The sequence below is a fragment of the Marmota marmota genome, unplaced genomic scaffold, assembly GCF_001458135.2.
Source record: "Marmota marmota marmota unplaced genomic scaffold, marMar, whole genome shotgun sequence".
Lineage (NCBI taxonomy): Eukaryota > Metazoa > Chordata > Mammalia > Rodentia > Sciuridae > Marmota > Marmota marmota.
The window spans coordinates 10,440,408-10,463,199 of NW_026000174.1; the positions used below are offsets into that span (position 1 = coordinate 10,440,408).

At 53.9% G+C, this 22,792-nt stretch overlaps 2 protein-coding genes across 2 annotated transcripts in view; one reads left to right on the plus strand and one right to left on the minus strand.

The window, feature by feature from the left end:
* On the minus strand, positions 1-22,786 carry Usp35 (ubiquitin specific peptidase 35). Its single transcript, XM_048787874.1, is given in 11 exon segments — positions 1-1,180; positions 2,246-3,512; positions 4,000-4,106; positions 4,961-5,054; positions 6,657-6,890; positions 12,131-12,447; positions 12,852-12,981; positions 15,148-15,280; positions 16,264-16,420; positions 16,422-16,638; positions 22,577-22,786. Coding segments are annotated over 10 exon segments (2,814 nt in total). The 5' UTR covers positions 16,629-16,638; positions 22,577-22,786; the 3' UTR covers positions 1-1,012.
* Kctd21 (potassium channel tetramerization domain containing 21) overlaps positions 19,726-22,792 on the plus strand; it is a 22,338-nt gene continuing 19,271 nt past the window's right edge. The window contains exon 1 of the mRNA XM_048788000.1: positions 19,726-19,937. The gene's annotated coding sequence lies outside the window, so the exon portion shown is untranslated. The remainder of the gene's footprint in view (positions 19,938-22,792) is intronic.

Here is a 22,792-nt window from a genome sequence, read left to right on the forward strand (position 1 = left end):
TTCAGAGAACCTAGTTTTATTCTGTTTGAGAACATGAATCATTTGTCTCCATTTAGAAGGGGCTAGAGCAGTCTCAGGGCACAGTGAGGCCTGTCTGCTTCACAGTGCCCCCCGCCCAGCCCTCACGTGGCCCGCTGATCCGAGGAGCCGAGCCAGCCAGCTTCCTCGGAACTGTTGATGGCTTCCTGACAAGAAAACATCTTTGCAATAAAATAAGAATTCTCGGCCTTAACCAGGAGGGAGATACAAATGGTGGCATCACAGGCACTGAGGCAGGCTAGGGGACACTGAGGGAGGGTCTCTCCTCTCCTTTAGTGCTGTATAGGGGGACAGCTAAAGGAGTGAGGCCAGGGAGATCCTTCATCTGATCCTGTGCCATGCTGCTCTGCCATCTACTCTCCTCAAAAAAGTACAGTCAGTGCAGGTGTCCCCCAAAGGCACCCCAAGCCTCGCCTCTGAAACCCCTTAGAGAAACAAGGCAGGCAGCCAGAGGCAACAAGCAGCCCCTTTCTTGGTGCAAGGGCTTGGATCCCACTGTGCTTTTTATCTTATTGAGCAAGAGCTGGAAGAGAAGTGCTAAGTGCTACTGGACGGCAGGACGCTTGAGCAGAAGCTCGGCCCTGGCTCCAGGGCCAGCTCAGGGTCTCTAGGATGGGGCCTGCAGGGAAGTGGGGTAGGCAAAGCTCAGCGTGTGTCCATCCAAGCTGCTCCAAGTGAACCAGGACACTTGGGTGTAAAATCTTAATGGAACTGATCCCAGTACCAGGGTCTGAGGGCCCAGTTTAAGGGGGTCAGGGATCCCCTCCATATTTGGGTTTCTCGTACCCTTCAGCTCAGGGCCAACATCCTAGAAGCTCCCTCTCCATCCTTCCTGCCCTTGGATGGGCCCACTTCAGCCCTGGGCTTCCACCACCCTCAGACCCCACCTGGCTCCCAGAAGGAGGGGCTCGAGGCCCCCTGAGGTTGGCTGTGGTGCCCCTGCACGAAGGAGCAGGCTGGGGAAAGTTTCACTTCAGAAGACCAGTCTGTGGAAGTCACCTCCATTGCCACCTGCAGGGTTGCAGCCTCCTGGAGAGCCTTCATCCTCATCCTTGTCTTCATCAAAGCCCCTGCCCCAGTGCGGAGAGGCAGGGAGGGCCGAGATGTAGGCCGCCCTGCTACGGGCCTCCTTCTCCTGCTCCTGAGAACACGGGTGAGGGTGAGGGAGTCACTTAAAAATCAGACCCCTACTGCCAGATCCTCCTTTACTCCCCTCCCAGTGCCACCTAGCTCAGCACACCGGAGTGTCCCTTCTGGGTCTCCAGGGCCAAGCCACCGAGGAAGCACAGCTTCTGTCTTGGGGCACGATGGGTGAGGCAGACCCTTCTACCCTAGATCTACCCTAGATCTAGGCTTCAGAATCCTCCCCTTCCCCACCACCTCCTCTCAGTAAAAATTCCAGTCCCTTGAAGGAAGGAACTCATTTATACTAGACTAACTAGCTGACAATGGCCTGATGTGGAAGCAGAAAGTCCAGGGACCTGTCATGTCACACCACTTGGGAACTTGTCCACAGGCTTCCTGACCACAGGGGTCCAAATGATTATCTCTCAAGGCATGAGCAGTGTCTGCCCATAAGCAAGTTCCTTCTCCTGCCAAAATGAGATCAGCCCCACAGATCCCTCACTACCGCACTGTCTCCCCCCAGAGTCTCCCACAAAACACCAATTCTAGGTGCAGGATCTGAAGGCCCTGGGGTGGCTGCTCTGGCCATCATGGCTAGTGCCTGTCCCATCGGTCAAAGCCCTTGCTGTCCCTGTTGCTAAATATTGATGCTACTCTCGACTCTGAAGAAAATCAGAAAATGTTATATATGGGGGTCACAGGTAGGTGGCCCCTCCAAAAGCTCCCAGTGGCATTCCCTGCCCACTGACTCTACTACCAGGCAGCTTTTTCAGCACCCTAACACTGCAAAATCAATTATTTAACATCTGCTTCTCTGAAGGAAGGGATCTGTCAGGGCCACTGACGTTCCTGGTCCTGAGTGATGGACGGTGAATGGGTTTTAAGAAGGAAGCAGCTGGGTGTAGCGCAGTGGCGGGACTCTTTCACAGTATGTGAGGCCCTGGGCTCGATCCCCAGAGCCACAAAAAATAGAGAAAAGGAAGCAACTCAAAGAGATAACCAAGGACTGATCCAAGCTGGGGGCTGTGCTGAGACTGGACCCCACCACCCAGGTCACAGCAGAGACCCCGGGTCCACTCACCTGCAGGTAGAGGATGTTGTCTTTGGAAATAGCTTCCATCAAGTCCTTGTGGAGGGTGGGCTCTGCTCGGGCTCTGGGAGAGCCCGGTTCAGCCTCAGGCACCTCCCCAGGCCGCTGGCGGTAAAAGAGCACATAGGCTGTGTCCTTGGGGAAGAAGGAGGTGACATTGCTGACAGACTCAAAGGAGGAGAAGGACACCCGCGTGTCATTGAACAGGTACCATTGGTTCTCAGGCTCCGGCCTGTCAGCAGTTCCCAGAGATGGGGCCGGGCGGGCAGCGCCCTCCCGGGCGTAGCAGTAGTAGTGGCCACTCTCCGAGGACACCCCAGAGTGCACCACAACACTGCACAGGTCATAGGCCTGGCCCTGGCCACCAGCCAGCGGCAGGCGGAGCAGGAGGGGAATGGTGACGTCGTCCAGGATCTTGCGGCGCCGCATGGTGCGCAGGTCGAAGGAGAAGCGCAGCAGCGTGAGCACGAGGTAGCGCGGGCCCTGGCTCAGCTCCACCACCTTCTCGGCGTCCTGCAGGGAGGCGCACGACTCACAGTAGTAGCGGTTCTCTGCGGTCAGCCTCTCAGGGGACAGGAAATAGTTGACGAGGTCCAGGACAGAGCGGGAGCCCTCGGGGCCGCACGTGGGCTCCTGGGTGGGGGCGGGATCCCTGTGGGTCCCCGGTCCCAAGCTGTCCTCCTCCTTCTCCTCGGGATCGGCCTCCTTCTCCTTCTCCTCCTCCTCTTCTCGTCCCTTCTCCTCCTCTTCCTTCTCTTTCTCCCCTTCCTCCTTCTCCAGCGTCCCCCCCTCCTCTTCCTTTCCTCCTTCTTCCTCTTTCCCCTCCTTCCCTTCCTCCTCCCTCTCCGCCTTCTCCTCCCGGCCACTCTGCCCACCAGCTCCCGGGGAGCCCAGGCCTCCGATGTCCAGCACGGCGGGAGGTGCGTCCCCGGTGATGCAGTGTTTCCTTTGCCTCCGGGGACACGCCCTGCTGGGAACCGGGGCCCCGACATCTTCTGCAGGGAGCATCACCGAGCCCAGGCGGCGCCGGCGACAGCGCTCGGGAGGAGGGAAGGCAAGAGAGAGGTCCGTGAAGGCCTCCTCCCGGGAGGAGACGTTGAGGCAGTGGAGGCAGCATATCCGGGTCACAATCTTGCCTCCAAACATTTTCTCCACAGAGGTTGAGCTGGGACTAGGGGGCTCCTCGGGCGGGGAGGGCAAGCTGGACTGCTTGAGCTTCTGGCAGATCCGCGTCCCGGTTTTCTCTTCTTCGTGCAGCCTGGGGCAGGCGACAGCACGGGGTCTATGTCTGCACACCTACAGTGCACCCGTCTTCCCGCCCAGCCACCCTGCCCACGACCACAGGATTGATAGACAAATGCAGGAGTCTGTCCGGGGGACACATGCTTACAAAATGGCACACTAACATACCTGTGCACGGGCACAGAGCCAGCACACAACACAGACTCACCTGCATGCAGGCACACAGACACCACGGAAAGACGTGCCCAACCTAGGTGTCACACACTCAGGCCAGCACAGCACAACATGCACACACACCCCAACCCTCGGAGACCACCGTGCAGTGCGGCTTCTCCAGACTTCCAACACTGAGGCCTCGCCCGCCCTTGGTGCACACCTTCCCTGCCTGCCACAAGTGGAAGCCGGCTCCCTTTCCAGGAAGATGCCACCCAGCTGGTAGGGGAGGAGTCTCCCCCACAACCCTCTCTGGACCCAACCGGAACCAGGGCCCTGGCCTCCCTTACCGATCCAGCAGGTACTTTAGGTACTCAGAACAGTCCTGCTGGGTGCCAGGGCTGAACCAGGGTGTCCAGGACGCAGAGAGGAAATTCTCAGGGGAAATAGCCGGCCTCTAGGACAAGGAAGGGGAAAGTGAAGCCAGAAGCCACCAGTCACATGCCCACCATTTCTGCACATTAGGCCTGAGGGCTCCCTGGACTCTGTTTCAAACATCCCGGCCTCCTCTCAAGTCCTTTTGTTTCCTAGCTGTCCCTCACCTGTCCCAGCCCACAGATCCATGCGACTCAAGCAGGGGACAGGATCTTGGAGATTCCCCCCTCCTCTGGGGATCTGCTCTTCCCTCTCACACCTGCTTTGTCCTATGCCCACCTCCCGTGCTGCCTAGAGCACCCCTCGCCCTTGTCAAAATGAGATCCCAGTGCAGTGTGGCCTTGTCTGTGACACCTTCCCAACACCATCTTCTCCATCATTAACCCCTCTCCCTCCCCACACATGCCACACTTCCCTTCCCTGTCCTTCCCTTCCCTTCAACTGTCCCCTGCAGGTCCCTCTGCCCACAGCTCCGATGAGGCTTCCTCATCCCTGAGCCCACAGAGCCATGCAGAATCCCCGGCCATGGGATTTAGGTTCCATGAGGGCAGACAATATTTGCTCTGTTTAACTTAGTACTTTCAACAGCCCTCAGGGTACCTGGCAATACAGGTGCTCACAAATGGCAGTAGATGAAGGAAGCACACCTTAATGCAAGCAGCTGCATGGCTCCAGGAGCCACTCCTGCCAGGCAGACACCTCCTTCCCAGCGACTTTGACCATGAACCTGGGCCAGACTGGAAGGGGCTCAGGTACTCACAGCGGGAGCTCACAGCCAGATGCAGCCAGATGCAGGCAGGTCCCAAAGCCAGGAGGGCAGCACTGCAGGGCCTGATGGCACCTCCCCCGCCCCGTCCCCCAGGGCCCTGCGCACACCTGGCTGTGCTCCAAGAAGGCAAAGAGCCACTGCAGCTTGGTCATCAAGGGCTGCGAGTTGTTCTCAGTCAGGCGGAGCACACAGTGTCGAAAGCTTCAAAACAAAGCAGGAGCACCCAGGTGAGCCGAGGGCCCTGGAGCCTCCACTCACCACACAGCGGGCAACCCAGAGCCTCCGGATGGAGGCTCCAGTGAGGCCAGAGGCCGGGGAAGAGATGGTGAACAACTCGGCCTAGAGTGTCTGAGGTCAGGACACAGCAGTGGTCTTGGTATGACAACAAAGGATACAACAAGGCCACCCATCCCTGCAGTCCCCTCCGGCTCTGACACCCCACGACTCCAGGAGTCAAACATTCCAGTGTTCCAAGGTTGGGACTCCAGTGTGCCCCAGTGTCCATGCCACCATCCTCCCAGCCACTCGGACACTCTGCTGGTTACTTTCCCCAGGAAATGCCATCCACACCCGTCCAGAACAGGACTCGTCCACACTTCAGCCCTGCCACCCACTCCTCCAGGCCCTGCCTTCCCGAGTTACTCTCCTGCCTTCAAATGAAGGAGGAGGGAGGGTCAGTGTGAGGGATGTACTGAAAGAAGAGAACACCACAGGGGCAGACTGGCTCTCAGTGACAGGGGTCTGATTCTATGAGACTTCCCGATAGCCTCTGTCCCTGGAACAAGCCAACTTCCAAGGTGCAGCTTGGCTTTGGTTCTCACAAGCATCTTTGGGCAGATCAGTCACATTGTCCCACCCAGCCACTGCACAGAGCAGCATGACTCAAAGCATTGCAGGACCGGGGCTGAAACCCAGGATCTCACACATGCTAGGCACATGTTCCTCCACTGAGCTATGTCCCCAGCCCTTTTAAAATTTTGAGGCAGGGTCTCCCTAGGGTCAAAGCTGGCCTCAAACTTGTGATTCTCCTGCCTCAGCCTCTTGAGCAGCTGGTATTAGAAGCATGTGTCACCACACCCAGCTTGTGCAGCATTTTAACACGACAATGATCATAGAAGCACATGATCATGTATCTGGCAAATCATTATTTTACAGAAATAATGGTCTGCACATACCAGGTGAGGCCAGAGGCCAGGGAGGAGATGGTGAACAACTCGGCCTAGAGTGTCTGAGGTCAGGACACAGCAGTGGTCTTGGTATCAGAACAACAAAACTAGTCCCTCACCAGGCAGTTTGAGAAGAATAAGCAGCAGTGCCTAAGGAAGCCTTAGAGACCAGCTCCAGCTTCCTTCCACTGAACCTGAAGCTCAGAGAAAAAAATCGACCTGAGGTCACTGTAATATCAGAACCCAAGCTTCCTCTCGCTGAATCCAAGCTGAAACTTGGAGTAATTTTTAAGCAATCCATGAAACCCATAAAATGGTCACGGACAACTAAGACTATGCTTGTTTCATTAAAATCAGGAGAGTGAGAGGGAGTCCTGATCTAAAGACACACTGCACCCCCAGAACTCTAGGAGAAGAGCCAGTGGTACCAGCCAGCCCAGAGCAGCCCCTCCCGCTGCAGCCCTCCTGTGGTTCCTGTCCACGCTCAACACCTACTGCCACCACAACAGCCTGGGGCCCCCTGGCCACAGACCTCAGAGAGTCACACCAACAATGCAAAGCAAGGCTCACCCCCCACCTTTCACCAGAGAGCCCAAAGGGGAGAAGGGCACACAAGGAATTCAAAAGCAGCACCTACTCAGACGCCATGAACAAGGCCTGGAGGATGCTGTTCACGTAGCACGTGTTTCCCAGGTTGATTAAACCAATCTTGCCCGTGTCTGACTTGGCCATGAGCCGGGGGTAGAAGCCAGCCAGCTCACTCTTCTGCGAGGTCCAGGCATCCTGCCCCAGCAGCTGCTTGATGCGGTCCTCATTGGGAACGTGGAGGTCCTGAGGAGGGAATAAGCAGGCTGGACAGTGGGCACCCGGTCAGCTCAGAAAGCCTCCTCCCCTGGGAAGCCTTCCCGGGCTGCAGCCTGCACCGGCACCTCCCAAGCCCACCACTCAGAGGCGTTCCAGAGACAGTATGGACAGTCCTTGCTCACACTTGTGTCAGGCTTTCATTTTGACACGTGGACTTCTACAGAATCTTTCAGTGACAACTGCCTCCAGGTAGCACATCCCCATTTAAAAGACGAAAAAACTATGGTTCAGACAGAAAAGAACTGTTCAGGGTCACAGAAGGAATGAAGAGTGAGCATGTTCCTGGCAGAGCCCAGGCTGTGCCAGACTGAGCAATGACAACACGTACCCACAGGTCAGATCCAGGGGCGTCGAGACCTCACGCCTAGCCCTAGCGCTCATCCTAACTAGCCGCCTGGCCATGGTCAGTATGCCTCTCTGCCTCGGCCAGTTGACCTCCTGGGCCTCGGTTTGCTCACCTAACATCAGTGTGGCATCCTGTGCTCCGTGGTGCTCACTCACGGTGACATTCCCACTTCACCTTCCACTTTTGGATTCGCTAAGTCACCTTGAAAAGCATTAGTCACCACAGCACCTGAGCCCAGTCAGGATGGTGGGAGGGTCCTGGGCTCTGAAGTCCGGGCGCTCAGCCGTGGGCTCAGGCACTGTCCCCCTCACTGATCTTTGTTACGTCAAACAGCTACACCTGAAGACCACCAGGCAAAGGTTCCAACGACGACATAAAGAAACCCACCCAAGCACATGGGGGACTCTACAGACTTCAGCAGTATTCTTAGGGGTTGCTCCAGCTGTCGCATATTCTGGCTCCTAAGCACAAGGCCCTAGATTTGTCCAAGATGCCAAAGGGCTTCAAACCCTTAGCACCCAAACCCTCCCCACAGTGCACGTCCTCTGGCTAATGCCTTGCTCGGCTGTGGTTCAACACTTTTGCTCACTCATTTCCTTGGATCATTTATCAGATAATTTAGAGGATTAGTGAGTCACCTCTCACAGATGATTTAAAAAAAAATGCAGCCAGTGGGGAGAGCAGTAGATACAATCTCAGCATCTTCCGCTTCCTCCCTATTAAGCCTGACCTAATCCCCCACCACACAAGAATAGGGACGAAAGGCAGACAGAATCCCACATGCAGACGTGCACGGAGGACTGCAAACACAGCCATACAAACATGCCCATTTTTCCACTCTTAGGAAATTAAAATTTCCAAATAACTCTCAAATCCCAAGTGATACTGAATTAGATACATCAACTCCCTGACAAGGAACACATCTCCGAGAGAAATTGCTATAACTTAACACATCTACGTGAGAGATCTTTCCAGAACTTATTTACAAAGGGAAATGTGCACAAACAATATACATGCACAACACACAAGAAAGAATTTTATTAAAGTATCGTCTGCTGTCTCGCCTTTCACATGGGCTTGGACCAAGGGGTACTCAAAGCCACAGGACAAATGTGGCACAGCTAATATTTAAGGACAAAAAGTACGTTTACATTGAAATAAGTGTTTATAATTACGAAGTATATACTTAGGCCTTTAAGACGCAGAGGAAGAGATCATGTCAGACTGCTCTGGGTAGGTAAGTCCCCTCCTCTGAGGGCAGTGCCTTGGTGGAAGGTTTGAAAAGCCTAGACCTACTGGATTAAGCAGTGCCTCAGCCTGTTCTCCAGGTCTGACTCTGCCAACCTTTGTGATCCCCACCCAGCCCCATGTGCGGGCGCACGCACGCGCGCACACACACACACACACACACAATTACTGTCATAAAGGACTTAGAAGTTCCCCTGCTCTGGGCCTTTCCCTCTGACTCACCTGGAGTGTCCTTCTGCCAGTCTCCACTGGCCCAGGTCTAACTCCAACACCCCCTTCCCATGAGGCTTTCCAGAAAGCATCTCCCGGGCATCCCTGCACCATCTGCCCGTTTTAGAAGCCTAACTCCCTGCACATACTAAAGCAGGGATCTGCAGATTCACCTTGACCATCAGCCGCAGCCTGCAAAACTTGGGACTCGCTCATCTCAGGTCTCCTTCATGCCCCAGGCAGCTCCAGCTCTCTTCCCTGTGTCCACCCTTACTTTACAGCCACAGCGCTCCTCACACTGGATCACATGGCTTTTCCATGGCATTTTGCAGTACTGGGGACTGAACCCAGAGGCGCTCTACCACTGAGCTGCACCTTTTTTTTTTTTAATATTTATTTTGAGCCAGGATCTCACTAAGTTGCCCAGGCTGGGCTTGAACTTGAGATCCTCTTGCCTCAGCCTCCCAAGTTACTGGGATTCCAGACGTGTGACACTACAGTCATACTGTAGTGATACTCTACTCATTCACTCCCAGTCCCTGGGCACAGAAGACAAAGATCAAAACAGCATGGCCCCTGCTCACCGGAATCTCAGTCTGGCAGAAAACAGGTGCTGACAGTCCCATAAACTCAGCACATCCCCAACAAACAGGAGTCCCATCTCCTCACCGTATCCACCCCACTGCAGGGAGCCTGCGCCCTGCGGAGGCAGCCCCCCACCCACTGCGTGATCACTCTATGAGAACACTCTCCCGTGTGGAGTCCCAAAAACAGAAGATTCAAGAAATTGATAGAAGGTTTGGTTTATTGTAATTTACCCCCAGAACTGGTGGGCTGCCCCCATTTTGTGATTTTGGATTAAAAAATCCAAATAGATTCATCTTCAATAGAACTTCAGGACTTTTATTTGTGTCTCCTAAGCAACCCATGGGTATGAATTTATGAATACTTTTAATGTTAATATCTGAGATTGGGCCCTACAAACCCCAAAATGACCTGGATTAGAACCCCTAAACCCACATGAAAGCAGGCAGCTGGTTGTAAAAACTGTTTTTTTCCCCAGTCCAGAGTCCAGACCAAGCCAGAAGTTTCCTTGATGTTTATTTTGGACCATTTGTATATTTCTCCAGATTTTTTTATTATTATTAACAGTAAAGCCTCTAGTGGCTTTCAGTGGGCTGCACAGGGCCAACTCCCTACTGAAAACAGGCCCTAAGCCTCGTCTCTAGTCCCTTCATGGCTGAGGTTGGCCATCTCACCTCGTACCCTCTACTGTCCTGCCCCCCCCCAAGGCAAAAGAACATCACCCTCTCCACGACAGAATTCGGTTTTCTAGTACTCTTTGGCTCCTAGAGATCCTCCCGCCCTTACTTTCTTGCAAGCTTACCTATTTAATTAAAAAAGATATTATATCTTGACAAGTGTTTCTAGATGTTCTGTGGGGGACACTTTCCAGGGGGATCTGGAGTCAGTGCTACAGTACGAAGGGCAGAGGTTCTACAAGGGCCACCAACCCAGACATCCTCCCCAACACCTGAGCCTGCCTCTGTGTCAGACATGGGAAAGGCCTCAGCAATCCCGGGCTCTGGCTGTCTCGGAGACTCAACGGATCCCCAAAGCTCTCCAAACCTCATTTTCCTCATCTATGAGGTATCATCTGCTTCACAGGTTTCTTGTGAATATCAGACAAAATCATGTGGGAAAACACCGTCAGTGCAGCACTACCTACAAGTGCTGGCGACACTCAGACCCTAGAGACCTACCACAACAGCCGAGAAACCTTTCTTCACATAGCCTCCTTCTCAAATAGAGAGGATCTCTGCCTCCTTGGCACCACCCCCGTGAACATGGCAAGCTCTTAGATCAGCCTTCCTTACACACAGGTGTGTCACCTGCTCTGGGCTGGGAGGCCTCAATAAAGGAGGCCATTTGCTTCATTCTCATGTCCTCTCTTGGTTTGGCACAGAGAAGGCCACCCTGCTCTGGAGTGCTCACACTGGTGGGGGACAGACACACAGTGACAATGTGTGACAGCATGCACCAGGGCCATAAGAGCCCAGAGAGGCCCTGGCCCAGCCTGGTAGCAGGGTGGTATAGTTACAGGGAAGGCTTCAGGAGGCAGCGACACTTGTGCAGAGGCACGAAGGACAAAGCAGTCGAGCAGATGGGGAAAGGTTCACAGGAGAACAAGGGCTCAGGGTGGCCATGACAGCACGACCCATCTGAGGAACAGTGGGTAGCTCAGGGTGCCCGAAGCACATACTGACCTGGGGAGGTGACAGGAGACAGCCAAGAATCAAATGACAGGAAGCTGCCACCAACCCATGGAAGACCCAAGAGCTAGAGCAGGCGGGGGGGGGGGGTGGCAAGGGGAGGNTCTACCTGGAAGTGATGCTGGAGCCACCACACAGCCAGCTGGGTGGGCCCTGACAGCATGTGCACAGCTTCTAGGGACAAACACCCTCATTCCTCCGGCAAACATTTGCATGCCAAGCTTCATCTTCACAATGACTTTATGTATCCACGATCACCGCATCCTACAGATGCAGACACCGAAACTCCAGGCTACGTAACAAAAACTTCTTTGCAGTGCTATGCACTGAGCCCAGGGCCTTATACATACCAGACAAGTGCTCTACCACTGAGCTACACCCCCAGCCCCAGGGAGGTCACAGAATTTGCCAGCATTTCACTGTGGGTTACGGAGGTTGGTGTCTAAGCCAGGTCTAAGTCCGAAGCCCATTCTATCCCCTGACCCACGGGGTTTCAATCTTCAAGCTCCTTGGGTTTGAAATAATATCATGACAAAGTTGGGCCACAGGAAGGAGGAAGCCAAGAAGGATGGAAGGAAATGTTCTTGTCAAGCCCCCAACAGGTGACAGGCTCCAATCAAATATCACCTTATCCAATCCCCTCCCCATTCTAGGCTCTGAGCTTAAGTGTCCAGCCCAAGGTCACCACATCAGGTAAATGGCAGACCAGGGCTCAACCCTGAGTCCCCCAAATTCTGGCTTAGCCCACTGCAGCAAACTGGGCAGTGTGAAGTGTCACTGCCCTGACCAGGGCCACCAGAATCTGGGGCCCCACATGCAAGTCCCAGGGAAAACAGGCAGAGTGAGGCAGCAGCCCTGCCAAGGGAGGACCATGAGGACAACAGGAAGGACCCAAGCTAGAGGCCAGGCCACCTGGGTGCTGGGGGACAAGGGGTATAGGAAGGACAGTGGGTTGGGAATCAGACCAACTTGGCTTCCCTGTTCTGTCACCAGCTGTGTGGCCAGGACAAATGACTTAACTTCCCTGAACTTCCCTTTCTTCATCTGAAAAAAAACTGGCAGAAACTCTGTCTAGGAATTGGATGAATGAACGTGATACCATCTTCAGCTCTGTGCCCGGCAGACCCAGGCCCAAGGAATACTAGTGGTCATCAGTCGAGGCTCTGTCACTCTACCGTGTGCCCAGGGAAAAAGCACACAAATGCTGTGGCCTCAGCATCCTGTCTATACAGTGGGTTTCCAGCACCCCCTGTGCTAACATCCAGGGCCTCAAGGTCTGGGGCATCAGGCTCCACCCCTCCTCCCCAACAGAGAAAAACATCCATCTCCAGGCTGGAGGGGAACACAGGGCCACCCACCCTGGGGCAGCAGACAGGGACACTTACCAGGTGGAAGGCCTCGTGGGAATGCTGGAAAGTCAGGAGCATGTACCTGAGGACAGACAAGGCGGCTCCCCGGACAATGGGGTACAGCAGCTTGGAGAAGACCTAGGAGAAAGGGCCTGATCAGGAGTCCTCCGGCCTGGGCCACCCAAGGCCAAGGGCAACACAGGCCGAGAGGGGACTGAGACACGGCAGAGCTGAAGTGGCAGTCCAGACAGGAGCAAGAACACGGAGGTGCTCACAGACCCAGATGAACTGACAAACAGCAAAACAGGCAGCAAGAAAGTTAGAAATCTGGTGGATGGATAAAGACACCCTCACTCCAGTGGGCGATCAGAGGAACCAAGCAATGGGGGGAACGGGAGGCCCAGAGAGGGGCAGTGAACTGGCCCAAGTCACACAGTGGGCTTGGGTGGGAGCCTCAGTACTCCGTTTCCCAGATCTGCATGGCCCCAGCAAGAGACCAGAAGGAAAGACTGCAAGCCTGGGCCGGGACAGGGACCACCAACCTTCTCGATTTTGGCAAGTGAAACCTCAATCAAGATGCTGAACTTCTTCACAGCGGCCAGGCCCTTCAGCAGTGCAATGATCCACTTGTCAATGTTCTTCCCCAAGGGCCAGGACACCCAGTCGATCATCCTAGCAAGGGGGAGTCACGGTGACATAGGGACAAGTGAGGCCCAAGTGCAGGGGTGAGGGCAGCCCAGAGACTAGCCATGTCTTCAGTTCCCAGGGACCCACACCTGCACGGGGCAGCTGCGGGGTCTGTGAGATGAAGAGACAACTCCCAGAAAATGCAAATGAGCCCTGCACAGACACCTCACAGACTGAGGCTCACCCCACCAGGAAAGGAGCCTCTCAGTGCCCCAAACCTCACCCCTCCAGGCTGGGCTGCAGTGGGGGAATGGGACCTCCAGCCCCTCTGGGATTAAAGATCTGGCTCCAGCAGGCCCTCACCACGTGACCCAGAGCAAGACACTTCCCTTCTCTGGGCCCCAGTTTCTTCTACAAAATGAGGAGGATCTCTCTTTCAACCAATATGACAATTCTGTGAGGCAGGTAACAAAAGCCAACACCAAGTAGCATCGGCCTGCACAGGGCGTGCTCTGCTTTATATGGATTATCTCATCTGATCCTCACAATGCCACTCCTTGGATTAGGCTCAATGCTGAAGCAGAAGGCACTCAGGAAAACACTACTAGGCTTGTTATTTTATTTATTTATTTATTTTATTTATTTAATTTTTTGGCAGGGGGTACCGGGGATTAACTTGGGGGCACTAGACCACTGAGCCACATCCCCAGCCCTATCTTGTATTTTATATAGAGAAAGGGTCTCACTGAGTTACTTAGCACCTCACTTTTGTTGAGGCTGGCTTTGAACTTGTGATCCTCCTGCTGCAGCTTCCCAAGCCGCTGGAATTACAGGCATGTGCCACTGTGCCCAGCGGGCTTGTTATTTTATACTCAGACTGTGCCATAAAGAACAAAGAAAGTGTATAAAGACCCTACTTTGTGTACAACCAGACATGAAAAATTGTGCTCTATATGTGTACTATGAATCGAAATGCATTCTGCTATCATGTATAACAAATTAGAATAATATTTTTAAAAAACAAAGAAAGTAATGTTAATGATTTTTTAAAAAACAAAGAAAATAATGTTAATAATTTTAGTTGTCAATGGACATTTATTTATTTATATGCTGAGAATTGAACCCAGTGCTTCACACATCCTAGGCAAGTGAACCACAACCCCAGCCCAGTAACGCTAATTATAAAAATAGTTTCCATAACACTATTCTAGGCATTTTACATGTCTGTCATTTCATCCAATTTATCCTAAAAACCCTATGATAGGCTCAATTATATACCACTTTATAGCTGAGGAAATTGAAATAGGTTGGATTACTTATGCAAAGTCACCAGCAAGAAGTGGTTGAGGCAGGATTGCATCTGGGGCAATTTGGCTCTAGTAGTGCCCACGCTCCTACCTGCTAGTGACAAGGAATCCAGGAAGGCCCTGCAGAGATGGTGGGCCTGCACATGGGCATGAGAAGAATGGCAGAAAGAGGCAAGCCGCGTGCCTGGGGTCTGAGTAGTCAGCGGTACACTCTGGGATTCCCAGACAGGCCCGTTAGGATAGATCACAGGTATGACAACGTTCAAATGAGGGAGGAGGGATGTACAAGAGCTCAATGAGCTGGAAAGGACCAGACTGTTGTTGGTATTTGCCAAACTTAGAAAGCATGTCATGAAGTACTCTGTTGTTGTTTGGGGGGGCTACAGTACTAAGTACTCTACCACTGAGCTACATCTCCAACCTATTTTTTATTTTGGGACAGTCTCACTAAGTTGCTGAGTCTGGCCTTGAACTTGCGATCCTCCCGCCCCAGCCTCCCCAGTAGCTGGGATTACAGAAGTGCACCACCATGACCAGCCATTTTCACCTGCTTATACAGCCCCATGGAAGCCTGGAAGTCTGGCAACTTCTCATACCACCACCACCTCCACTTTTACAGAGGAGGAAACAGTTCCTTGGCACTTCCAGAGTCACACAGCTGGTACCTAGCCTGACAGCATCATTATAGCAGGATTTTGTGTCCCTCACATCCAGCCCAAGGCCAAGCACAGAGAGGGCTGGAGAACGGTTGAGTAACTAAACAAATTTGAGGGCCTGGCCTCCAACCCCCAACCTAGCACAGCATCCACACCCAGCGGAAGGGGCTTCTGGGAGGAAGAAAGGGAGGGGCCCTAGCCCTGCCCACTGCCCAGCCCTCCCCACTGCCCAGCCCTCAGCTTCCCACCTGCTGATAGCAGTCAGCATCTGGGAGTCCGTCACACTGTCATCATTGCTGAGGTTCCGGACCACACCATCCATGAGCTCCAAGGGGAGGTGCTGGACCACACTGGCCAGGGCGCTAGATGGCGGCTCCTCCTCTGGAACAGGAAAACAGCCTGAGCTTAGCCAGGCAGGCAATCCTCTTCCCTTCCCCACCACTCCCTGCCCTCATGCTGCCACAGAACTACAAGCTAGGCCTCTGCAAAGAGCACATCAGGGCCACCTCCTCTCCCCCTACAGCATCACAGCCTCGGATTGCTGCTCACTCATCCATTCACCACCTTGCCAGGTCCCAGCCTGGTCCAGCTGTGTCCCCAAGACAAAGCACCAACCCCCAACTGTGGTGCAGGGGAAAGTCCTTTAGAAGGCATAACACTAGAACTAGCCAGAAAAGGTAGGAGGGGAGGGTGCACTTGGGAGGAAAGGCATATAGACATGGGCCTACAGTTGAGTTATCCAGATTCATTGCCCAGGTGTTGGCTATACACAGAGCTTCGGTTCTGTTTCCTGCCTGGTGTAGTCCAGTTCCTTTCCCTGTCTAGCCCTAAGATCAGGGAAGGCAAAGGTCTTCTTTCAGTCATTTGCCCTAGAATTCAGTTCCACAACTGCCAATGGAGGGACAAGATTCTACAGTACACCTGCAAGCTTCTTAAGGTCTCCAGACCCTCACCTCATCATCCTTGCTGCCAGGTGCTACCAATCTCTCAAGACCAGGTTCAAGAGCCTAACTTCCAGGCAGCCCACCTGACCCAAAAGCCTCGATGACCCACCACTCTGTGGCTTCCCCTAGCCCATTCTTCCCTCTTGCTCCATTGCTCGTCATCCTGTGTACCAGGCAGCCCACTATTGCCTGCATTTCCAGCACCCGCCATGGCAGAGGATCCACAGTGGTGCTCAGGACAGGACTGCTAACTAAGTGAAGTAACAGCGCAATCCCCCACCTGTGCATCACCCCTCGCACACACTTGCCGCGCTACTGTGCCGCCTAATATGCAGACAATCCACACAGAAGACAGCCTCCTGCCCCAGGACCCATCCAGGACCTCGGCGGGCCCGTGCTCTGGCCCCGCCGCACACGCACCTGTGCAGGAGATAACTGCAAACAGCTCCTTGAGGCAGGGCAGGATGGCGGCAGGCTGCGCGCGCCACAGCTGTGCCAGGAGCCCGCTCACCTGCTGGGCCTGCTCCAGGAACTCCACCGCTCCCTCCTCGCCCTCCGCGGGGCAGCGGAAGCGGCCGAGGCANCACGTGCAGCAGCAGACAGCCCACGCGGCGCGGCAGCTCGTCGGCGCCTCCCACATAGAGGCGCGCGCCCAGGGCCAGCAGGGCCAGGCACTGATCCCGCTCCAGTGGCTGCCGTGCCGCCTCCAGGACGCGCCGCACCAGCCCTTGCTTCACGCTTGCAGGGTATGACGAGGTCACCACCGCCTCCAGGATCTTGTCCATGACGGTCTAGCTGCAGGGGACAGGAAGTGGGGTCATACCGTGCCCAACAGTTGTGGGGTTCAAGAGCTATGGTCCGTTTTCTGCTGTTGTCCCTTCAGTGCTGAGCGACTCAACCTTTCTGGGCCTCAATTTCCTCATCTGTGAGATGGGGTAATGATACCTACCTCTCTGGAAGGAGTCCTGACAAGGTAAAGCTCAAAACCTGGCACACAGTAAACCCCAGGGAGTCAGGGGCTCTCACTGCAGCACACCTGCCCACCTCCTCTCCCCATGCTTCCCTGGAGACCTCAGCCATTCCTGGGGCAGGTAGATAATACTGGATCTAGAAGCTGCTGTGTGGAGTCCTGGTCAAGTCACATCTTCTAGGGGAGAGGACTCACTGCCTATGGGGGCCAGCCCTGGCTATCTCACACAGTGTACTCTGCCCTCACTCAAATGCCTTGCCCTTCCCAAATTAGTACACCTTTGCAAGTCCCCACTTCTTTATGCTGTGCCTTTTGCCTGGCACATCCTAGTTCCAAGTCCCATCACCACATGAGCCAGGCAAGCTCCTATTTTTCTAAAAGTCTATCTAAAACACTGTCCTAATGGAGGCCATCTTGAGGCACTAGGCATGAGCCAATCCTGACCCTGGATTCCTATGACCACCTGTAGCCTGTTCTTTTATGACAGCTGCAATCACTTAGTGCTGGGGCAGTATGGTCCCCATCCTCTCTACCAAGGCCCAGCATCTCCTCTCTATGCTCAGCCCTCCCTCTGGGTCAGGGTCCACAGTCCTGCACACCTAGAGCCCTGCCTGCCTCTCCAGCCCTAACTTACACTGGACCGCTCATTCCTGGCGTGTCATGTTCTCTCTGCCACTGGGCTTTTGTGCATGCTCTTCCTTCTCCTTGTTTGGAGACCTCAGCTGAAAACTCACTTCATCAAGGAAGATTTGCCTGACCTCCCTGCCTGAGTCAGACCCTCTTGTTAAAAAATCCGAACATCTTGTCTCTCTTTATAGCATTTAGTATTACTTGATTGAAGTCAGCCTCCCCAACAACATTATATGTGGTTCCTGAGGTCAGGTTTTGTTCCCCACAGTATCCCCAGCACACAGCAATGCCTAGCACATAGTAGGCATTTCTTGGGAGGGCAAATACAGAGGAGAAAGCGAGTTACCTCAACCATACTCCTCTGAGCCACAGAGCCTTCCTTCTGCCCTTTCCTGGAAGCTCTTGCCCCATGCTCATCCATTTGGATTCCTGGTTCTCATGCTCGTTTCCATGGGTACAGCGTGCTGTCTTCATACCTAACTCTCAACTTCTTTGTGCAATCCCACCTTAGATAGGACCTGATACAAGGCTCAGCATATAGTAGGTGTTAACTAAACTTACTGGCTTGGTAAAAACTTCTGGAGCTTCATACCTGCAGCTGGTATGAAGACCAGCCACATACATCCTGGATAACGGGACAGAAAACTTGATTCAGAAGCTGAGATATTCTGGGACCCCAATAATGTGCCAGACCCTAGGGACACACTATGCTCCCTTCTCTGTTTGACTGTGACCAGAGTTGCACTACTGCATTTTATTGTGTAAGAAGCCCATTTGTTTAAGAAGAGTCTGTGTCTCTCACCAGGCTGTGAACTCCTTGGAGCAGGGACAAGAGTCTACTTCTAGGTGGTTGGTGTCTCCTGTGCTGAGAAAGTGAACTCTTAAGAGTTTTCTGTGGTTAGAGGATGCAGCCATGACACAGCTCAGTGATTCCCAGATGCTGGCCTGGCTGCTTCAGAATCACCTGGACACGTGTTAAAAATTCAGGAGCCCTTAGCATCTAACTGTAGGCCTTTGTATGCTTGACAGTGCTGGGGTTTGAACCCAGGGCTTCATGTATGCTGTGCAAGTGCTCTACCAATGAGCTACCCAGCCCCTTTATTTTTTAAATCTATTGCTTAGCCAGCTTTTCAAATATCACTTGGCTTCTATTTTTACATTTTGTTATTAAATGGAATGCATCTTTTTGTTGCTTGCTTTTTTTTTTTTTTTTTTAACAAAAACCTGTCTTGGGGGAAAAAAAATCAGTTGCCCAGGGTCCACCTAGGTCTCCTGAACTAGGAAGCGGGGCAAATGGTGTGTCAGACTTAGCCTTTTCCCTCTTCCAGTGAGGCTCATCTGGGATGCATTCTGGCTACCATGAAGGTTACATATGCTCCTCAAGCTTATTTCCACCTTGCAGGGCTGTGAAGACAATCCTTAGCATGATGCTAGGCACAAGAAAGTTCTCAGAAAATGTCACTTTCCTGTTGCTTTAGGAAGCAAAGTCCCAGCCACTTAAATGTGTCTGGTGGTGGACAGACACATTTGTAAAGAGTGCCAGTGCAAGGCGTGATCCCAAAAGGACTTTAAAGCATCTTTTGAAACTCTCTCCTGGGCTGGGGGGACAGCTCCATGCAGGAGCACTTGCCCAGCCTGTGTAAGGCCCTGGGTTCAATCCTCAGCACCACAAAAAAAAAAACAAATAGATTTCCCTTCAGCCTTCTTTCTTAGGCAGGGCCTGTGACACGGCAGTTGGTGTGGCCCACTCTCAGATCCCTGCGATGGCCTCCACCTGCCCTGTAGGCTAGTGGATTTAACATGTTTTCAAACCAGGTGCCAAGAAACCCTGGCCCTCAGGCAGCTAAGGAGAAGCCCTCACCAATGAGATGCTAGCAGCCGAGTGACCCAACCGCAGCGATTCCATATCGTTCTAATACCTACCACAGAAGGTGGGTGGTGCCTGGCAGCTGGGAGCCCAGGCCGCAGTGCTGTTCCATGTCAGGGCCAGCCTCAAAGCCCAGCTCAGTCTGTGGCCCGGCCACACCACACTAGCTCTGCTTACCTGCCCCCACTCCTACGCCAGCAGTCAGGTTAGCAGTCACCATGGTCACCAACAAACCCACTCAATAACATCTCAGATGCATTCGTGCAAAAGGGTTTTAAAGGCTTTGACCTCACCTGACCCCACAAAAGGCCAGGGAAGTCTGCTACCCCAGCAGGAACAGGGAGGCTGAGGCTCAGAGAGGGAGCGTCATGTGACCTTACCAGGGCAGCATTAGGCCCTGAACTTTCTCCCTTGGGGAGGAAAGAGCAGGCCGCCGGCATTCCTCACGGGGCAGGATTACCCTGCCAGGCCCTGGATGAAGACATGGCCTGTCCACACTGGCTTGGACCCAAGAGACAGCTGTCCCATGCCAATTGCAGCAGCAAGAGCAGCTCTCCTCCCTCAGAAGAGCCTGCACTAAAAGCAGGAGACCAGGTTCTCTCATTTGGAATCACCAGGTAACCTTGGGTGAGTTCCTGCCTGGCTCCTCAGCCTTCTGTTGGAAAATGGGGTCTGCTGTGGGCCTGCCACTCACAGGGCTGGGACAAGGTCTAAAGAACATGAAGGCCAGGGCAGTTGTGAGTCTATTATTGGGCCATTTGGCAGTGAGGGGAGAAACAGACATGGTTTGGAGAAGGAGACAGGTGCCGCTGATCTAGCTGATTCGACAAGGAAGTCCCTCTATTAGCCCGCCCTCATGTCAACTTAGTGTTTCCGCCTCTCTCCCTGAGCTCCAGCCCCACCCAGGGTCAGCTCCTCTTTCCTCCTTGCCTGGACTAGTGCAGTAATCTCCTAACCCATCTTCTCATTCCCTCCCTCAACCTGTCCTCCAATAGAGGCTTGTGTCCTGGAGGAGAACAGAGTCCAGGCTTTGACTCTAGTTCAGACACCACCTGCGTTGGTGGCCACAGCTGTTGAGGTCAGTGCTTTCTCAGCTTTCTGAACCTCCAAATTCCAAAATGGACATGACTACCTGCCCACCCCTTAACCTTTCCCAGCAAGCATGCCTGCCTCACCACCACCCAAGCCCTTAGCTTGCACCCTCAGCCTGCTGGCACGACAGCCCGAGAGTCCCAGCAACACCAGAACCCCCCAGGGCTCACAGTAAGCACACAGGAAACTCAGTCCCTACCCAAGGCCAACATCCATTTATCAGTCTTTCTCGGATGACCCTTGGCACTTCTACTATGTGCCATCTCCATCATCCACAAACACCCAGTGGGTATATGTGTACGTACAGGTGTGTTTGTCCCCACAGCTCCAATGCTTGGCTACAACCCCACACCCTGGGCCCCAGCTCGGCCTTCACTACTCTCCACAGATTAACCTCATGGTATCACGAGCTCCATCCTGCCATGCCCTTCAGGATAAGGTCCAAACTCCTGAGCCTGACACTCAGGCTGTCACAGATGGGTCTGTGACACCGTGGGGCAGGGATGGGCTGAACTTGACACTGTTCAGAGGCCGCTCAGGAGACATGGGCAGTGGGCTCTTCTTGATGTCCTCTCTGCCGGCTGTCTCCCTCTTCTCTCCTACAAATTCTGGCTCATCCTGCAATGTCCAGCTCCCAAGCCCCTCCTCTAGGGGGCCTTTCCTTATCCCTCCATGATTGAGGCTTTGAGCTCAGACCTCAAGGCCCTCTCAGCTTCTTTTATCCTTCTGCAGTACAGCTGGATTCCATGTCCCTCTCCATGGGTAGGAAGTATGTCTAATCCCCGTCTCTGTGCACAGTGCCCAGGAGAGGACCACAGAAGCGTATGTGAAGGTGTGCCAAGTGGCTGATGATATGTGACAGCAAGACGAGGTAAACCCAAGAATACAATCAGAAAAGGACCTCCAGAGACAGTCCTAACCCTGGGTCCATGCATTCACTGCCCCTCCCCGGACCAGGCTGGGACTTGCATGTCCATAACGCCAAGAATCTTAAATATCAGCCAAGAAAGCCCCTACAGAGGCCACTGGAGTGGGCTGAGACAGGCTTTAGCCATTCTAGAAATAATCCAACCAAAACAGAGGGAAAAAGAAAAACAGAACAAAACAAAAAACCTGTCCCTGGTTAACCCTCAGGTCAAAAGCTCACAGAATCTTCTCATGGGGGAGAGGGAAGAAGGGGTCTTGCTCCCCCACCTCAGCACCTACAGTGGAAGAGCCCCTTTCCTCTCCTCTGGGACCCTCACAAGGAGCCGCCCTCTCCTGACTCTCCTGGGTGTGTGGGGGGTGAGGGGGGGAAACCAAGCTGTCCCTCCCAACAGGAAGTGCCCTCCCTCTCTGGCCCCTCCAGGTCTCAGGGCAGCTGTCTCTCTAGGTATTTTTAACTGAACTTCTTCTAGTCCAGGCAGTCCTGGGAAGGAGCCCTTCACCCTACGCAGGGAGCCCTTGTCTGGGCCAACAAACTGCCTCCTGGAAAGAAAGGAGGAAAAAAAAAAAAAAAAGCTTTTACTGGTGAAAAGCAAGTGCTCTTTTATTGAAGGGAAATGAGAGAGAAGAAGGTTGGTTGGAGCAGCTGTTCCCTCCTGGGGAACACACTCCACCACTCCTGAGGAGGCCACCCCTCACAAACCTCTTTCACCGCACCCCCACCCCCATTCCAGGCTTTCTGGAAGGGAAGGCACCAAGCTGACACATCAGGTCGCCAAAACGCAGGGGCCTTTATAGATGAAGTACCCCAGGTCCAGTATGCTGAGAACAGCAGAAGTCTATTCCAAGTAGTGGTGGCCTCTGTCCCTCCCCCCCAGTTTGTGCCCCAACTCAGCCCCCTCCCTCCAATTATATCAATGCACCCCTATCTAGTCCAGGCTGGGGCCCCCACGAAAGGATGGAGAGCTTATGGAACTGCGCGCAGTTACTCTCAGCCCTGAGGAGCTAGACCATCTCAATATACAATTGATGGAGGAGGAGGCTGAGGCCCAGAGAGGGGTAGCTACTGGCCCAAGGTCACACAGCGAGGCCCAGGATGCACTCAGACCTCCCGCCTCCCAGCCCCGGGCTCGCAGAGCCCTAGGGCAAGTCCGGGATTTTTGAAACGTCAGAGTGCAGACACCCCCCCCCCAAACCCCCAGCACATACACATTCAGCCCCCTTACCTCCCGGACCTCAGCGGGCCCTACCTCAGAACCGGCTCCTGGGCGGGGTGCTCAGGCCGGGCAGGACGAGGCTGGGCAAAGCCAGGTAAGGGCGGGTCCTCTACTCCCCCCAGGGTGGGGTCGCCCTCCGCCAGGTCCCAGACCGCAAGGATGCTGCAGCCACTGCAAAGTCCAATCTTCCCACCCAGCTCTGCACTACCCTGTATGGACCCAGGCAGCCCGACTCTGCGGCGCGGCCCC